General features: G+C 47.0%; 3 protein-coding genes across 3 annotated transcripts; 1 reads left to right on the top strand and 2 right to left on the bottom strand.

Annotated features, from left to right (window-relative positions):
- Positions 1-4,633: 4,633 nt before the first annotated feature.
- On the bottom strand, positions 4,634-6,676 carry B0J16DRAFT_169624 (amino acid permease/ SLC12A domain-containing protein). The gene is made up of 3 exons (XM_046122389.1): positions 6,109-6,676; positions 5,450-6,058; positions 4,634-5,394 (listed from the first exon to the last, which is right to left on the bottom strand). Exons 1-3 carry the CDS (start codon positions 6,467-6,469, stop codon positions 4,688-4,690), a joined length of 1,677 nt encoding a protein of 558 aa, XP_045979948.1. The 5' UTR covers positions 6,470-6,676; the 3' UTR covers positions 4,634-4,687.
- Positions 6,677-8,700: 2,024 nt separating this feature from the next.
- B0J16DRAFT_346731 (uncharacterized protein) lies at positions 8,701-11,360 on the bottom strand. Its single transcript, XM_046128491.1, has one exon. It carries the CDS (start codon positions 10,951-10,953, stop codon positions 9,091-9,093), a length of 1,863 nt encoding a protein of 620 aa, XP_045979947.1. The 5' UTR covers positions 10,954-11,360; the 3' UTR covers positions 8,701-9,090.
- A 439-nt stretch (positions 11,361-11,799) lies between these two features.
- Positions 11,800-13,356, top strand: B0J16DRAFT_169564 (phosphoribosyltransferase-like protein). Its single transcript, XM_046122387.1, has 7 exons — positions 11,800-11,990; positions 12,080-12,380; positions 12,431-12,748; positions 12,796-12,931; positions 12,983-12,991; positions 13,059-13,123; positions 13,176-13,356. The coding sequence occupies exons 1-7, from the start codon at positions 11,911-11,913 to the stop codon at positions 13,236-13,238; spliced, it is 972 nt and encodes a 323-aa protein (XP_045979946.1). The 5' UTR covers positions 11,800-11,910; the 3' UTR covers positions 13,239-13,356.
- The last annotated feature ends 481 nt before the right edge of the window (positions 13,357-13,837 follow it).

Genomic DNA, 13,837 nt, shown 5'->3' with positions numbered 1-13,837 from the left:
TACCATACTAGCGACGGAACCTTCCACCAGAGCAAGCTGAGAGTACATAAGAGGCAGAGACCTGAGAGGCGTAGCAAACTGTGCTGCCTCGGTATAACACTGCTGTCATAAGGGTCAGTGTCAGTCTCCATACAGACCTAAATTTGTTCCTTGCAGAAGAAGCCTTCCATTCTTGTTCGATCTCTCCGATGGCCTGAACGCTGAACGTAGTCTGATCCAATCAAGCTCCCCAGTTGGGTCCTGAAATGGTTATTCTCCAGCCACTGTAGCATTCAGCCTCGGCAGTATAGGTAGGGACATGATACAACTGCCGTTTCCGTCATTAATTGGAATCAATGCATCTTTTGTCTCTCTCTTTCACCCAGATATCGAACTCACAAAGACTCCCATGCCCGGCTGTACGGATAGCTAACATAAAGATAATCACAATACAAGGGGCTCACGTTGAGTTTTGGGGCTAGAGCGTCCCGAATGGTGGTGACGGTGGTGAACCGAACCAGAAAGCTAACTTTTTTCCTGGGAGTCCCTCTTCTCATCCATGTCCAGGGGCCGCAAGACGGGGGAAGTCCAGGGGTACTCAACTTCCCTGGACGGATGCTCCGCTCAGAGCACGCTATAAGGATCCCAAGACCCGGACCCCTGCACCAGAGGATCTGCTCTCCCCTGCTCGCCCGTAATGGGTCTTTCAGTCATAAGCCTGGGCTGTTGGTGCAGCTCAGTCAGGGCGCTCTGCTCACCTGTACCGTACAGTAGAGGCCGCTGAAGATGTCTTGAAAGGCTCAAACGGGCAGGGTTTGTGTTGTTCTATTGGGTGAAAACGGTCATTTACGGGATTGATTCAGCGTGCTGCAGAGTCAAAGCGCACTTCATTTAACATGTAGGTATGCCTAACGGTTCACGTTCGTGTTGTTGTTGTTATTATTGTGGAAGAAGTATGAGGCTTCCAAGCTTCCTTCTAGTAAAAGTGGTAGAAGAATAAGAACACTAACTTGAGCCCTGAGTGATTGATTCTCAGGTACCAAGATTAAAGTAATCAAGACTTTGTCCAATCATTTTGGTTCTCCTAGATCTGTATGTCGATCTCTTTCCTGCTGCAGCCATTGTCTGTGGTTCATCCTCCTTGTCTAATATTAAGGTACACGCGGATAGATGTAGGAACCCTTCCCCGTTTGCTTCCAAAACCATCATTCACTGGGAACAACCCAAGAGAAGGCGGATGGAAGCAAACTAGCTTTTGGAGCTATGATCAGTTAGTCTTGGCAGAGCCTCTTTAGTTCCAGGATGGTGGGAAAGTTGAACGCCGTCGCGCGTGAAGAGGCTTTGAGCTATGGCTAAAGCAATCAGAGAAAGATAAAAGTCCCCTAATACTGGACTTGAAGGGAATTGTCTGGCCACAACCTGAAGCATTCGGTAGGTGCGGAACCTGGTTGAAGGAGGAACATGGTAAATGGCATGCATATGACGGAAGAACTGATTAAACTGAACTATCCGTACAGAACCCTGACAAGCTAGGCAGACTAGCAAGGGACTGGATTGACTGGTGGATATTCTAGTTGACGCGATCCCATATTGCGCGTGCTATTCAATGCTACGATGGATGTCACGCTGTTAAAAGAGCCTCCCTTTCCTTGGTCCCCAGATCCGATCTTCAAAGCTGTCAATCTCGTTTGTTCAGTAGTCAGTCATGAGGTTTTCTTGTGATATTGCACAACTCGACTAGCCATTTATCAGATGATTTCTTCACATCCGCTGTTTGATCAGCACAGAGACACCATGTCCCCGTGCACACCCGACGGTTTCGTTTCACTCTTGTTTCCAAACTTGCCGTAAATAAATTAATTCAACACCATTTCCATTTTCATTGTCCGGCACGTCATCCGAAGATAATTCTTCACTATCCGGTGTTTCCAGTAGAATATTTCTTAACATGGAGGTTGTTTACCGTAAAGGATCTCCATATAGCGTGTAATCAAATATATTTACCAGCGAGGCTCTTGTAGATCTTTCAGCGATGCGACCTCACCTAGGCCCATGCTCTCTTTTCGCGGTTCCGCGTTAGAGGCGGCTATAATCAAAACTCATTGTTCTCAACTCAAACTTGAGCATGATTAATCGCACGAGTGACAATCAGATCGATATGCTGCTTGAGCCTCTTGATTAATAACATCAGAGCTCCCCTCCCACAGACGGATATGTAAACACACAGACTGGCTCTGCATCCCTTATCCGAAGTGGACTCTTTGGATGTTGGTCCAGTTTATTGCCCGCGACTACTTCAACACCAACAAACGCTAACGACGGAGGTGTTTCCCTCAAAGAGACGCAAGCTCGAATTCCAAGAACGTTGGTTTCTCCATTGTTTGTTTCCAGCCGTTGTTCTGGTTGAAGTTTCTCTGTTATTGCCCCTGAGCTTACATCTTTAGCCATGACTCGCATTTTTTTGCCTCCCGCAAACAAGAGCTACTTTTGCAGCAATTTCCTTAGCGGTAGACGAGACTTGTCCATCGTGATTTATCACAATTGAGATTCATTATAAGAGCTGTTGGCTGATCAATTGAGCTCTTGTCTTGTCATCTGTCATGTTGACTTGGACAGGGCCAGGGTATAATATTGGACCCTCTCGTTCGTTCGCGTATGATGATCCTCTGTCTGGTTCAACACAAGCGAATTCAAGTTCCCATCATGGTTCACCTACTAAGCCTCATCTGGTGAGCAAGTAGTCACTAAGATGCTACCCACGACTCATGCAAGCCCGGCTATTAACTTAGGTCCCTAACTATTGGAGTCCAAACCTGGGGGCAGTTGACAATTATCATGCCATTTTATATATTGCCAATATATATCCGTATCTCTTAATTAAACGAGTCTGATCCCCCGATTGCCTTGATCTTTCGTTCTTTCGATATCTGTATTTCATCATTTGTGAGAGTAACGATGCTCTCTCGATATCCATCCATCGGCCCTACCGTCCCTACGTCCGTTCCCAAGACAAATGGTCCCCTGTGAACTGAAACGCGGGATTTGAACAAGGACAGTCCTTGTTCTTTTTCTTCTTTGTATAGTCTCGGCCAACGTGATCACGGATCAACAAACGGTGTCGGAACGTGAAGAATAAGCAGATCGTCTGTTTCTATTTCTTGGTGGTTTCAGGTGTTGCTGTCACTCTGTCCGTCCTTTCTCCTGCACAGCCTTGTTGGTGGGTATAGTGAGAAGCGACTTACAAGGTGAAACACCAACATCATCCCTACTTAGATATTCTGCACCTTTCTACTGCGAATCTCTTGCCGTGTTTAAACTATTGTCTTAGTCGGTCCTACGACAGCCTCGAACTCTAAGTAATTAGAATAATTGCTTCTTTCATTCCCGTGTCTTTTTCTTGTTTTCTTTTTTTCTTTCCTTTTTCGCGATCTGATTTCCAGTTTGTGCCCAATACTGCAACGTCTCTCCACACATTACGAAGATGGCAATTTCAACACTTCTTGATCAAGACCCATGACGTTTCGCAGCCAATTGCAGCTCTTGAATTCTCTTTACTTTTTGTGACAGTCCTGTTTCGTTTTGCTACAATGTTTTCGTCCGGTCTTTTGCTTTGTATGTAAGTATGACATGCTTTTGTAACAATCCCCAGCTTATCTTTGTTTCCTTGCCGCAAACCTGCATCGTCTTTTTCATGCGCAGAGGGCGTTCGATTTGAGATCGAACCAGATGATCGGACGAGGCCGTCATTCATCGGAAATACCTTTTCTTTGTTGTTCGGATATTGAGGGTTCCGTTCTCAGCCCTGTGATGTAGGGTATGTGTGATTGGAGGAATGTTCTGTTCATCACTCTTTGACTGCAACATAACCCCATTTTCGATGCGAATAAGTCTTACAAACAGGAGGGTAAGCAATTCTTGGTATCTGAGATATGATGTAACATAGTCGATCATTTGTGATTTTGTGTTGAGCAAGTAGAGTTCGTGGGAACCGTTTATCGAGATTTGAACAAGGGCCAGCAACACAAGAGCGTTCAATATGAACTTAACAATAACAATTAGCTTTTGATATAAATGAATCACTTGCTGTCAATGAAATGGTATTCAAGGGGTGTTTGAGACCAATCATGCTTTTATTTTAAACGTGACATTGTCTGCGCTGATATCCATACTCTTGTAGCTACACTAGCATCAGGATAAGGGGAAAATTAACTGCTGAGAGCATAAGAAACGAAATGATTTGATCACTTTGGAATGTCTTATACTACAGGTTAGGCTAATTCATTTTGGCATCCTAAGTCTTAACAATTTTTCTGTTACCCAGTAACCTAGGTCAATCGATGGTTGACAATAGAGCTTTAGTATCGGTGCATGCTTCATATATAATAACTAAGACTAAGGGGATGGATGATGAAAGTAACTGAATGAAGTAGTGAAGTGTATGACCGTTGTTAATATGTTGAATATATGCCTGTTTGGAAGCTACTGATAGGCCATTCTTAACCATAGCCTGGGTATTCTGTGTATGGACGTTAATAATGGACAATAGTGAACATGAACACCAAACACGAGCACTGGACTATTATCTAGAAAAGGAACATTGGATCACAGGTTTGTCGTGGTGTAAAGTTGAACATAAAATGTAATAGTATTACTGCTAGCTACCAAGCATGAAACTGGATCGCCGCAACTCTTGAGATATCGTTTTCTTCTACCAAAGACGCGTCCAGCACCTCTTCACAAAAGGCATAGAAGCCAACTCCCGCTTGTAATTCTCCTCAATACCACCTTCCTCCCAGTGCTTGCACTCCTCATCAATCTCCTTCTTACCACTGACAAGATCCGCACTCTCAGGGCTGACAAACTTGGTCTTCTTGATGACCTTCCAAGCAACAAACAGGAGGATGGCATAGCCGTGGCAGAAGTAGCTAGTAACAAATCCCTGAGTGTTCCAAGGCTCAAACTTATCGAAACCGATAAAGATGAGGGCAACAGTACCCAAGAACAGACCAATGTATGCAGCGTAGGGGTTGAAAGGCGCAACGTAGTGCAGAGCAGAGTTATCGAGGCCCTGAGCCTTGCGAGCACGGTACCAGCCGACGAAGACGACGATCATCATTGTGTATGTGGCGATGAGACCGGTGGTGGTCAGGTCGACAAACCAGAAGAAGACAGTGACGGAGGATTCGCCTGCGACAAGGAAGGTGATGCAGCTGAGGAGACTGACAACGAGGACAGCGTACATGGGGACACCCGCTTTGTTGCACTTCATGAGGAAAGCGGGGGCTTGACCGTCGCGGGCGAGACCGTAGAGAGTTCGAGAGGAGGAGTAAAGGTAGGCGTTACCGCAAGAGAGACCGGAAGTGAGGATGAGGAAGTTGATGAGGTCGGGGAGGCCGCGGATACCAAGGTTCTCAACTATCAATGGTTAGTATCTGACTCTACTATTTTCCATTTAGGATGTATCACTTACTGCCAATGACCCAGGGAGAAGCAGCAGCTCCAGCAGCGCTGTCCTCGATGGCACCAAGAAGACGCTTGTCATCAGAGCTGCAGATGATTCCGACAGCCAAAACTCCAAGAACGTAGAAACCGACAAGTCGGTAGAAGATAAGCTTGGCAACTCGGGGGATGGTTCGTCGAGGGTTGGCAATCTCGCCAGAAGATAGAGAGATCATATCAGGACCAGCAATGGTGAAACCAGCATAGAGGATAACCTTCCACCAGCCACAGAAGCGACCAAGATCTCCCTCTGCATGATAAGGTATCATGGCCTTGCCACCCTTCCAGTAGCGGAATCCGTAAGCATCGCCTCTGGGGTTGCCTCCACACATGGTGATAAGTGTGATGAAGAGAAGGCCGAACAGAAGGATGACTTTGAGAGAGGCCATGATGAACTCGGCTTCACCGTAGTACTTGACAGCAACAACGTTGAGCAGGACACAGATAACCATTGCCATCGCAACCCAAGCCGCAGGATTTATATCAGGTACCCAATACTGCATCAGAGTCGCTACAGCACTGTATTCGACACAAACAAGCATTAGACCGGCGTAGAAATATGTCCATCCCATAGCAAAACCTAATCTTGTTAGCTCAAGTTCCAAACATAGCTGAGATGTGTAAACGTACCAAGCGCAGGGTCGACGAAACGAGCAGCAAGTTCAAAGATGGAACCACGGATAGGAAGATAAGAGCACATCTCGGCAACACACAAGTTACAGGGCCAGACGAAAAAGACACCCCAAATCAAGTATCCAAGAACGACAGAGAGAGGACCAGCTTTGGACAGAACACCACCGATACCAACGAAGAGACCGGTACCGATGGAGCCACCGATGGCCATGAGCTGGACATGTCGAGGGGAGAGACCACGAACGGTTCGGCCATATTCTCTATCGACGGAGTTGTGGTCGATGAGGACTCCTGGGGAAGTGTCGGAGACGTTGGGAGCCTCGACGGCTTTGGACTCGGGGTCTTCTTGATAACCCATGATGAAGGTAGTGTGAGTACTCAGCCTTTGAAGATTGAGATGAGGTTGGACACAAGCCTGGATATAAACACTCGAGACGGGGGAGATGGTCCTTTAAGAATCATGTCGCTGTAACATGGTCAAGGATAGGAATCGTAGTCACCGGCCCGGTTTTCTAGAAGAGGAACCCATGGTGTAGATTATCATGACAAGGAAGATCTAGCTATTCGCAACTAAGTTCCCCGAGGGAGACAGTGAACATGCGGAGGTGAGCTACACTGCTCAGACTACTGTAGGTGCCATTCCCCACTGCGGTAGGTAAACTAAAGTATGGGGAATGATAAGCTGTGTAGATAGAGGCAAAGTAAGGAACAGAAGACCGGGCCGGTGGTCTTCACTTATTTAGGTAAGTTCGGGCGACAGAGTACCATTATGTGGTGGAGGCATGAAGAAATCGAGTCATGGTGATGCGAATTAGAGTAGCATGATTTGCGGTGGTGGCTAGGAAGTTGGAGTGTCAGTTTGGGGGAGCATTAGAGGTGCCAAGACTGATGGAGACCAGGGCTGAAGACTAGTGAGGGAATGCTGCGGGCAACGGTTATCAGTTGGTCTCAGTCTCTGAGATAGGCAGTTTCACGGCGGATATCCACCGCGGCTAAGTTATACTGTAAGTCTGGTTGTATAAGTGAGCCTTAACTCAACTTGAAGAATATTCTCAAAACTGGCTATTACTCATAAGTATAGTCACGACTATTGAAGAATTATCTATACAATGGCATCTCTCAGTTAATGGTCATATAGAGTCATGGCCTCCATGGACCTCCAACAGCGCGCTCCCAGACACTACCTTGACCGCGGCTCCAAAACTAGTTCCTACCCCAGACACATCAACTTGACTTCGTACGTAATAAAACAAAACCAAGTCAAGTCATGCGGAGAAGAGCAATACCGAGGCAACGGTACATTCAGTGCTGAGAGAAATGGAAATGCGGGGGAAAGATGAACGAGGTCTTTTTTTCCCGCTCTTAATTTTAAGCATGGGTTTAAGCTAAACAGCGCTGATCCTTGCCTGACGGATTGTGACCGAGTCATAATGAGAGAATGAACTGATCAATTATCTTGTTCTCTGAAATAAAGAGTAGATTTTGAAAAGTTGTACCTAATATGTGTTGCAATCAACTTATAGAGATATCTTGGCCATGATACAAACCCTGTAAAATCCAAGACAATGGGCCTCTGGTTCAGGCACTGGTTCTGGTTCTAGGCTCTTATCAGTGGCTCCCCTCCCCTGACCACGCTTATTTGGTTTGGAGAAGACGCCCGCAAGATAAGAACATGCGGGAAAAATATGCTGTAAACAGTCTAGCCTGGAAGTATTGTACCTGCTGTAGCACACTACCCCAACTGTTCATGAGTAAAAAATCTCTTTCTCCAAATCTAAGCCAAGTACTTTTGCGAATACCTTCACGTTGCTCGCCAAGTTCACTTCCCCAGATCTCCCCGCAAACTCCAGAAAAAAACAAAAAGACCAAGATCATCAGAGAATGTCTGGGCTCGCGGGGCCCCACGAACTCCAACTCGGGAAAACGTAATGAAAAAGACGCTGGTATCACTGACATGCCATATGGGCTGTGGGCACGGAATACCCCGGCCCCTCACTCCAATTCTTCATTTTCGTATGTAAACAAGAGGCTGAAAGCTCTGCCGGTTCACAACAGCCGGTTACTGTACCAGCGCCACAGAACTACGATCACAGCTCTGAATGGATAGAGAGATCTTCCAGAAGAGAAACAAGGGTGTGTGGAGAATAGGAATCCTTGTCCACGATGAAGGACATCAACCTGAACAGGAAAGGAAAATAAGCTTAGAAACTAACAATTGAGCGGTCGGCAGTCGCGCATTAAGCTATTGACTTAATCGTTGTCTCTTGCCTACTTTATTGAATGAACCGGGCCGGTTGATGAGCCTCTTCCTTGACTCTTGGAGATAGTTCAACTGTTCGATCAGGATCCACCCCCGGATGTCTATTCCAGCTTGGCGATTTCGCGCCAAGATGATATACACTTTATCTATTTAGTTTACATTAGGCCTGATGCTGAATCATGAAAGTCGATGTCGTTGATCATATCGACCGGACTGAAGGAAGTCAATGGGTGGGAATTACAATGTGTTGGACAACCTAGATTGAGTGAGTTCTGTCGATATCAACGTTTAGATGACAATCTTTAACTGTTATGACACCAATGTTACAAATCAGTTGATATGCACAAAACGCCATTGTTCCTCTTATTTTCATAGTGCTTTATACATGCTTGTAAGTTCAAATCCTACGCCCCCTTTTCCATAAAAGAAACGCTCCGGATGCTGCAACTTCATAATATAGACCAGTCTCAACAAAAGACTCCAAACTAATGTCGAATGACGCCTGCGCTTCAAAATATGTACCAATGCCAGGAACAGAAAACCTTGATCACCATTACCCGATGCTAGCACGAGCCGGCATTCCCCTTATAATCCTACTCTACCACGCGGCATGCACCCATGCATGTCTCTCAACTGCCACACCCTTTCCGTACACCCGGATTCAGGGCTGACATGCCGATGTAGAGTTGTGGCGTAGCCGTGTGTACCGAAAAACCTCTCTAGAGATATCGCGTCTTGAGCCACTCTTCGTCTCGCAGTCCTAGGTTGAGTCCATTTTGTGTCCACCATCGTCGAACAGCGCTCTGATCTCCTATGCTGTCTTCGAGCGCCTCTTCGATGTTGCACGTTCGGAACTCCACCAACTGCTTTCGACCTTCCATACCTTCAAGCTCTCCATGGGCAAAGTTGCGCCACCATTCCAGCACTGACAAGTGCTTGAATATGGTAGGTGAAACTAGCACCTCGGCATCGAACACGAGCTTGTCATCTCCTTTGAGCCGTCGCCAGGTCTCCAGAACCTCGACTTGACCCCAACGACTGGCCACTTTGGCGACGCTGTCGCCATGTGCTGCGGGAATACCTGAAGCATCCCACCAGCGCAAAACATCAGCTTGTCCGTGCTGTGTCGCCCATAGGAGAGACCGGCCCGGCCGTAGAACAACTTTGTCGTCCTGAGCTGCTGCGTCGCGCCACCATTCAAGAACTAAGAGATGGCCATTTCCACTCGCCTGCTCCAGCGCAGACTCGGTATAACGCATTCCCAATCCAGATCGGCGCCACCACCAGTCTAGCACACGAACATGGCCAAACCTCGAGGCACCGTCGACTGCTTCCGCATCATATACATGTCGGTCCCTGAACCATTCGCTCTGTTTCCAATAGTCTAGCACATCAGTGCGTGGATAATAGGCGGATGCTTTAGTGGGAAGTGTGGTACCATCGAATGCCTTGAAGAGATCAGGTCGATTGGCTTCCATATATGCCAACACATCTATAAGACCAAACTTGATCACCAACTTGATGACCAAAGCGGATATGTCGTGGAATTCAGGCGGAGATTGCGATATCTTCTTACATATCGCAGCCGAATTGCCAGTAAGTACTGTCCATTCGAGCTCGTGCTCGTACACCTTGAGTGGATCGTTGGGGTCTCTAGGCTGGCTTGACCAAGCCCTGGGCATCGGTAGGTTGGTATACATCCCTAGAGCCTTTGATAGTTCCCAATCCCCTGCATAATCGAGAATAATGGTCCAGATCTCTGGTGGCAGCTTGCACTGGACTCTTACGTCGGCATCATCTGTCATGGCCAACCCAGTCAGAACTTCAATATCACGGCCAAGTCCTAGTAGGTCGGCCTGGTTCTTGATTATACCCAAAACTTCGTTGAAACCGTTCCAGTTCGGCACCCGTTTCGGATTTGGCGATCCTTCGTAGTGCCACAATATCGGCGTCACTACACGTATCCAGTTCCATTTTCGGTGCAATTTGCTCAAATGCTTCTTGGTCATTGGGTTTGACCACATGTGCGTGCTCATGCCAGGTACCAAGACGATGCTCTTTTGTGTATCCCATCCTCTGAGTACTTCTCCGAGGAAAGTGTCCGTTACGCCGGCGAGCATCTTGGCGATGCTATCGGCATCAAGTGGTACGCAGACCATGAGATCTGCCCACTCTACCAACTCGAATGCTTGTTGTCGATAGAATTCAATATCGTCGGCCCTATCGCCTGCGCCAAGCGCTAACCCTCTATTCTGCATGACAATAATGGTCTGTGTCAATCGCGGGACTACATCGTCGACAATTGCTCGCGCTTCGATCTGTGGATTCTTGGAGAGGCGCACAACGAGTGCTTGAGCCCAGGAGGTATCGCGGGGTCCGGTGGCGGCGACGAGAAGACGGAGTTTTCGGTTACGTCCCATATCGTAGAGAGACGAAGTCGAAGTCAAAGCGGGACTCAACCGCGGCGAAAAGGAATGATGGTGTGCCATGCTGGAAGATGAACCGGATCCAACATGGTTTGCAAGAGATAGGTGAGGCGAGCAAGCGGTGAAGTTTGAAGGCGAAGAGTTGTGACGGGGCATCAAATCACTGGTTCTTGAGTATGCGGGATCACGTGGCGGTTATTTGCTGAATGCAATGAGTTTTGAAGAAAAGAGAATCGTAGTCGCTTCGTTGAGTGATCAAGAGTCGGAATCGCAATCGTGAATCATAAAATCAGTCGTTGAGTTGGGAGTTGGCTTAGTTAAGATGATTTCAGAAATGATTCTCGGAAGGGTCTGGGTCTGGGTCTGAGTTTGGGTAACAAAGGAAGGTTCAAGCCAGGTCCATTTTTTATCCTGGTAATCGGTTCCGATCCAAGCCGGCAATGGAAGGAATTGAATGGAGGGGTAAAGGCAGGGTAATTTTAGTGGCTACAGTGGTTTACCATTCTCTTTTTTATAGGCGAAGATGGTAAGAGCTGAAAAATGACGTCGAACTGATTGGAAGGAAATATGTCGTCTTCAATTATGCGACTGAAGTAAGAGGCGTCTTGTTTCTAGCAGTAGAATTATCGTCAGGTGCGTTCATCATGACCGCTTCAACACGTCTTTACGCCCGAATTAAAGTTAAGCCCCCCGCAAATCCATTTCTAGCTGGAATCAATTGCAGTGGCACTGTAGTTTCTACTTATCACATGACCCAGCCTAGCCTTGGTCTTCACGAAAAGACAATGGAGCATTTTAGGTGGTGTAGCACTATTTACCTCCGTACGGATACCGTAGCTCCGACTGCTCCACAACTCAAACCCGGAAAGGAAAACTTTGAACCTCATTAATGGTTGACTTCTGGAATTTGATCGGAGCCTGATAATCCTCTTTCTGATCCTACAGAAAACATCTCTTCTTTTGTGTGTCGCTATACTCACCTATCCTGGGTGTTGCTCTTGACTGTGAATCACATACCTGCAACTTCCGATTCTAACCCGAGGCGCTCGCGGTTATTTATTCCTCGCCGCCAAAAATTCTTCGCCCCGCTCTTTTTCTTTCCTCTCTTTGACAATGTTGGATCAAATGGCGAACGAAATCAAGCTCATCTCGGGGAGCTCCCACCCCGAAATCAGTACCAAGGTCGCTAGCCGGTATGTGAATTCGAGTTTCCGCCTCTTATTGTATAGAGGCGTGACTCAGCGCCTGTGAGGTGGTGTACAAGTTGCTGATATATCTCAAGACTCGGTATTGATATCGCAAACACCATGAGCCTTAACTACTCCAACCGAGAGACTAGTGTTTCTATCGGCGAGTCTGTTCGTGACGAGGATGTCTTCATTCTTCAGTCTACTGCTCCTGGAGATGTCAACGATGGACTCATGGAATTGCTCATCATGATCCACGCTTGTCGAACTGCTTCGGCTAGACGTATCACTGCTGTTATCCCCAGCTTTCCTTACGCTCGCCAAGACAAGAAGGATAAATCCAGAGCTCCTATCAGTGCTAAACTGATTGCAAACATGCTCCAGGTTTCAGGATGTGTACGTTTATCACTAACACGATATACGAGAAAGCACTAACACTGATATAGAACCATGTCATCACCATGGACCTCCATGCTTCTCAGATTCAAGGCTTCTTTAACGTTCCCGTGGATAATCTCTACGCAGAGCCCTCTGTCCTTCGCTGGATCAGGGAAAATCTTAACGTGGAGAACTGCGTGATTGTCTCCCCTGACGCCGGTGGCGCCAAGCGTGCTACTTCTCTCGCTGACCGCCTGAACACTGGCTTCGCCCTTATCCACAAGGAACGTCCTCGTCCCAACGTTGTCGGCCGCATGGTCCTCGTCGGTGACGTCCAGGACAAGGTCGCCATCCTGGTCGACGATATGGCTGATACCTGTGGCACTGTAAGTGAGCAAGGATCGTGTATTGAAACCAACTAACCATATTATAGCTTGCCAAGGCTGCTGAGACTGTCCACAAGCATGGCGCCAGTGAGGTTTATGCTATTGTTACTCACGGTATCTTGAGTGGTAAGGCCATCGATACCATCAACAATTCTTGCCTTTCAGGTTTAGTTGTTACCAACAGTAAGTAACTCATCTCTTGATGCCTATGTTTATATGCTAACATTCGTCCAGCTGTGCCTTGTAAGTTTGACGTTATGGCTCGCGCACTCATATGCGCTTATTGATATTGTGTACTGACTTTAAACAGTGGGTGATAAGATTGAGCGATGCCCTAAGCTCAAGGTCATCGATGTCTCTGGAACTCTTGCCGAGGTATGATATCTCCTCTCTTGTCCGTAAATGATCTTACTGACTGATGTATCAGGCCATTCGACGAACTCACAACGGAGAATCCGTCTCCTACCTTTTCAACAATGCTCCCGTCTAAGATCATCAAATACTAGAAGCAAGGTGCTAAATAAGGTTATGGAGTTGGTAGGTCCAGCCGTATACGTGAAGTCACGATCGCGAACTAACAAACATCAAGCGGCGTATTATTTATTAGAGATTGGGCGTGGGCCAAGTCGATTTACGATCGTTTGGGTAAACCTCTGAAAACCCACAAAAGAAATTTAGACATGTGATGCATGAAATTTTGGGATATGCTGTTCAGCATGCGCCGCGATGTGGTTTCAGTCAACTCATGTAGTATTGTTCGCCAGCTTGGATGGTTTGCAGGGCTTCTTCTGCTTAATCATATACGACAGCACGTATGAACTGAGTTTTGATTCAATTGATGCATCGGCCATACAGAGTCTCCTACTGGGCACCTGGCTATAAGAGATTCCATCAATGAGATGATTTCAAGCTGAATGTGTCTACAAGGCCTTCAACTGAGAATCATCATTGCAGTTTAGCCGTCTTGGACGATTCATTTCGGTTATTGGCGAGATTCATAACTGAGCATCATGCTTAGTTCACTATAACACGAGGGCAGAGTATTTTGCTGTGTACGAGTGCTTCGACGTGGCTAGCGCGGTGATGACG

Source organism: Fusarium flagelliforme (assembly GCF_020744385.1).
Source record: "Fusarium flagelliforme strain FIESC 12 MPI-CAGE-AA-0113 chromosome Unknown B0J16scaffold_6, whole genome shotgun sequence".
NCBI classification, from domain to species: Eukaryota; Fungi; Ascomycota; class Sordariomycetes; order Hypocreales; family Nectriaceae; genus Fusarium; species Fusarium flagelliforme.
Note: the sequence above shows the minus strand (reverse complement) of the source record. Positions and strands in the feature narration are given on the sequence as shown.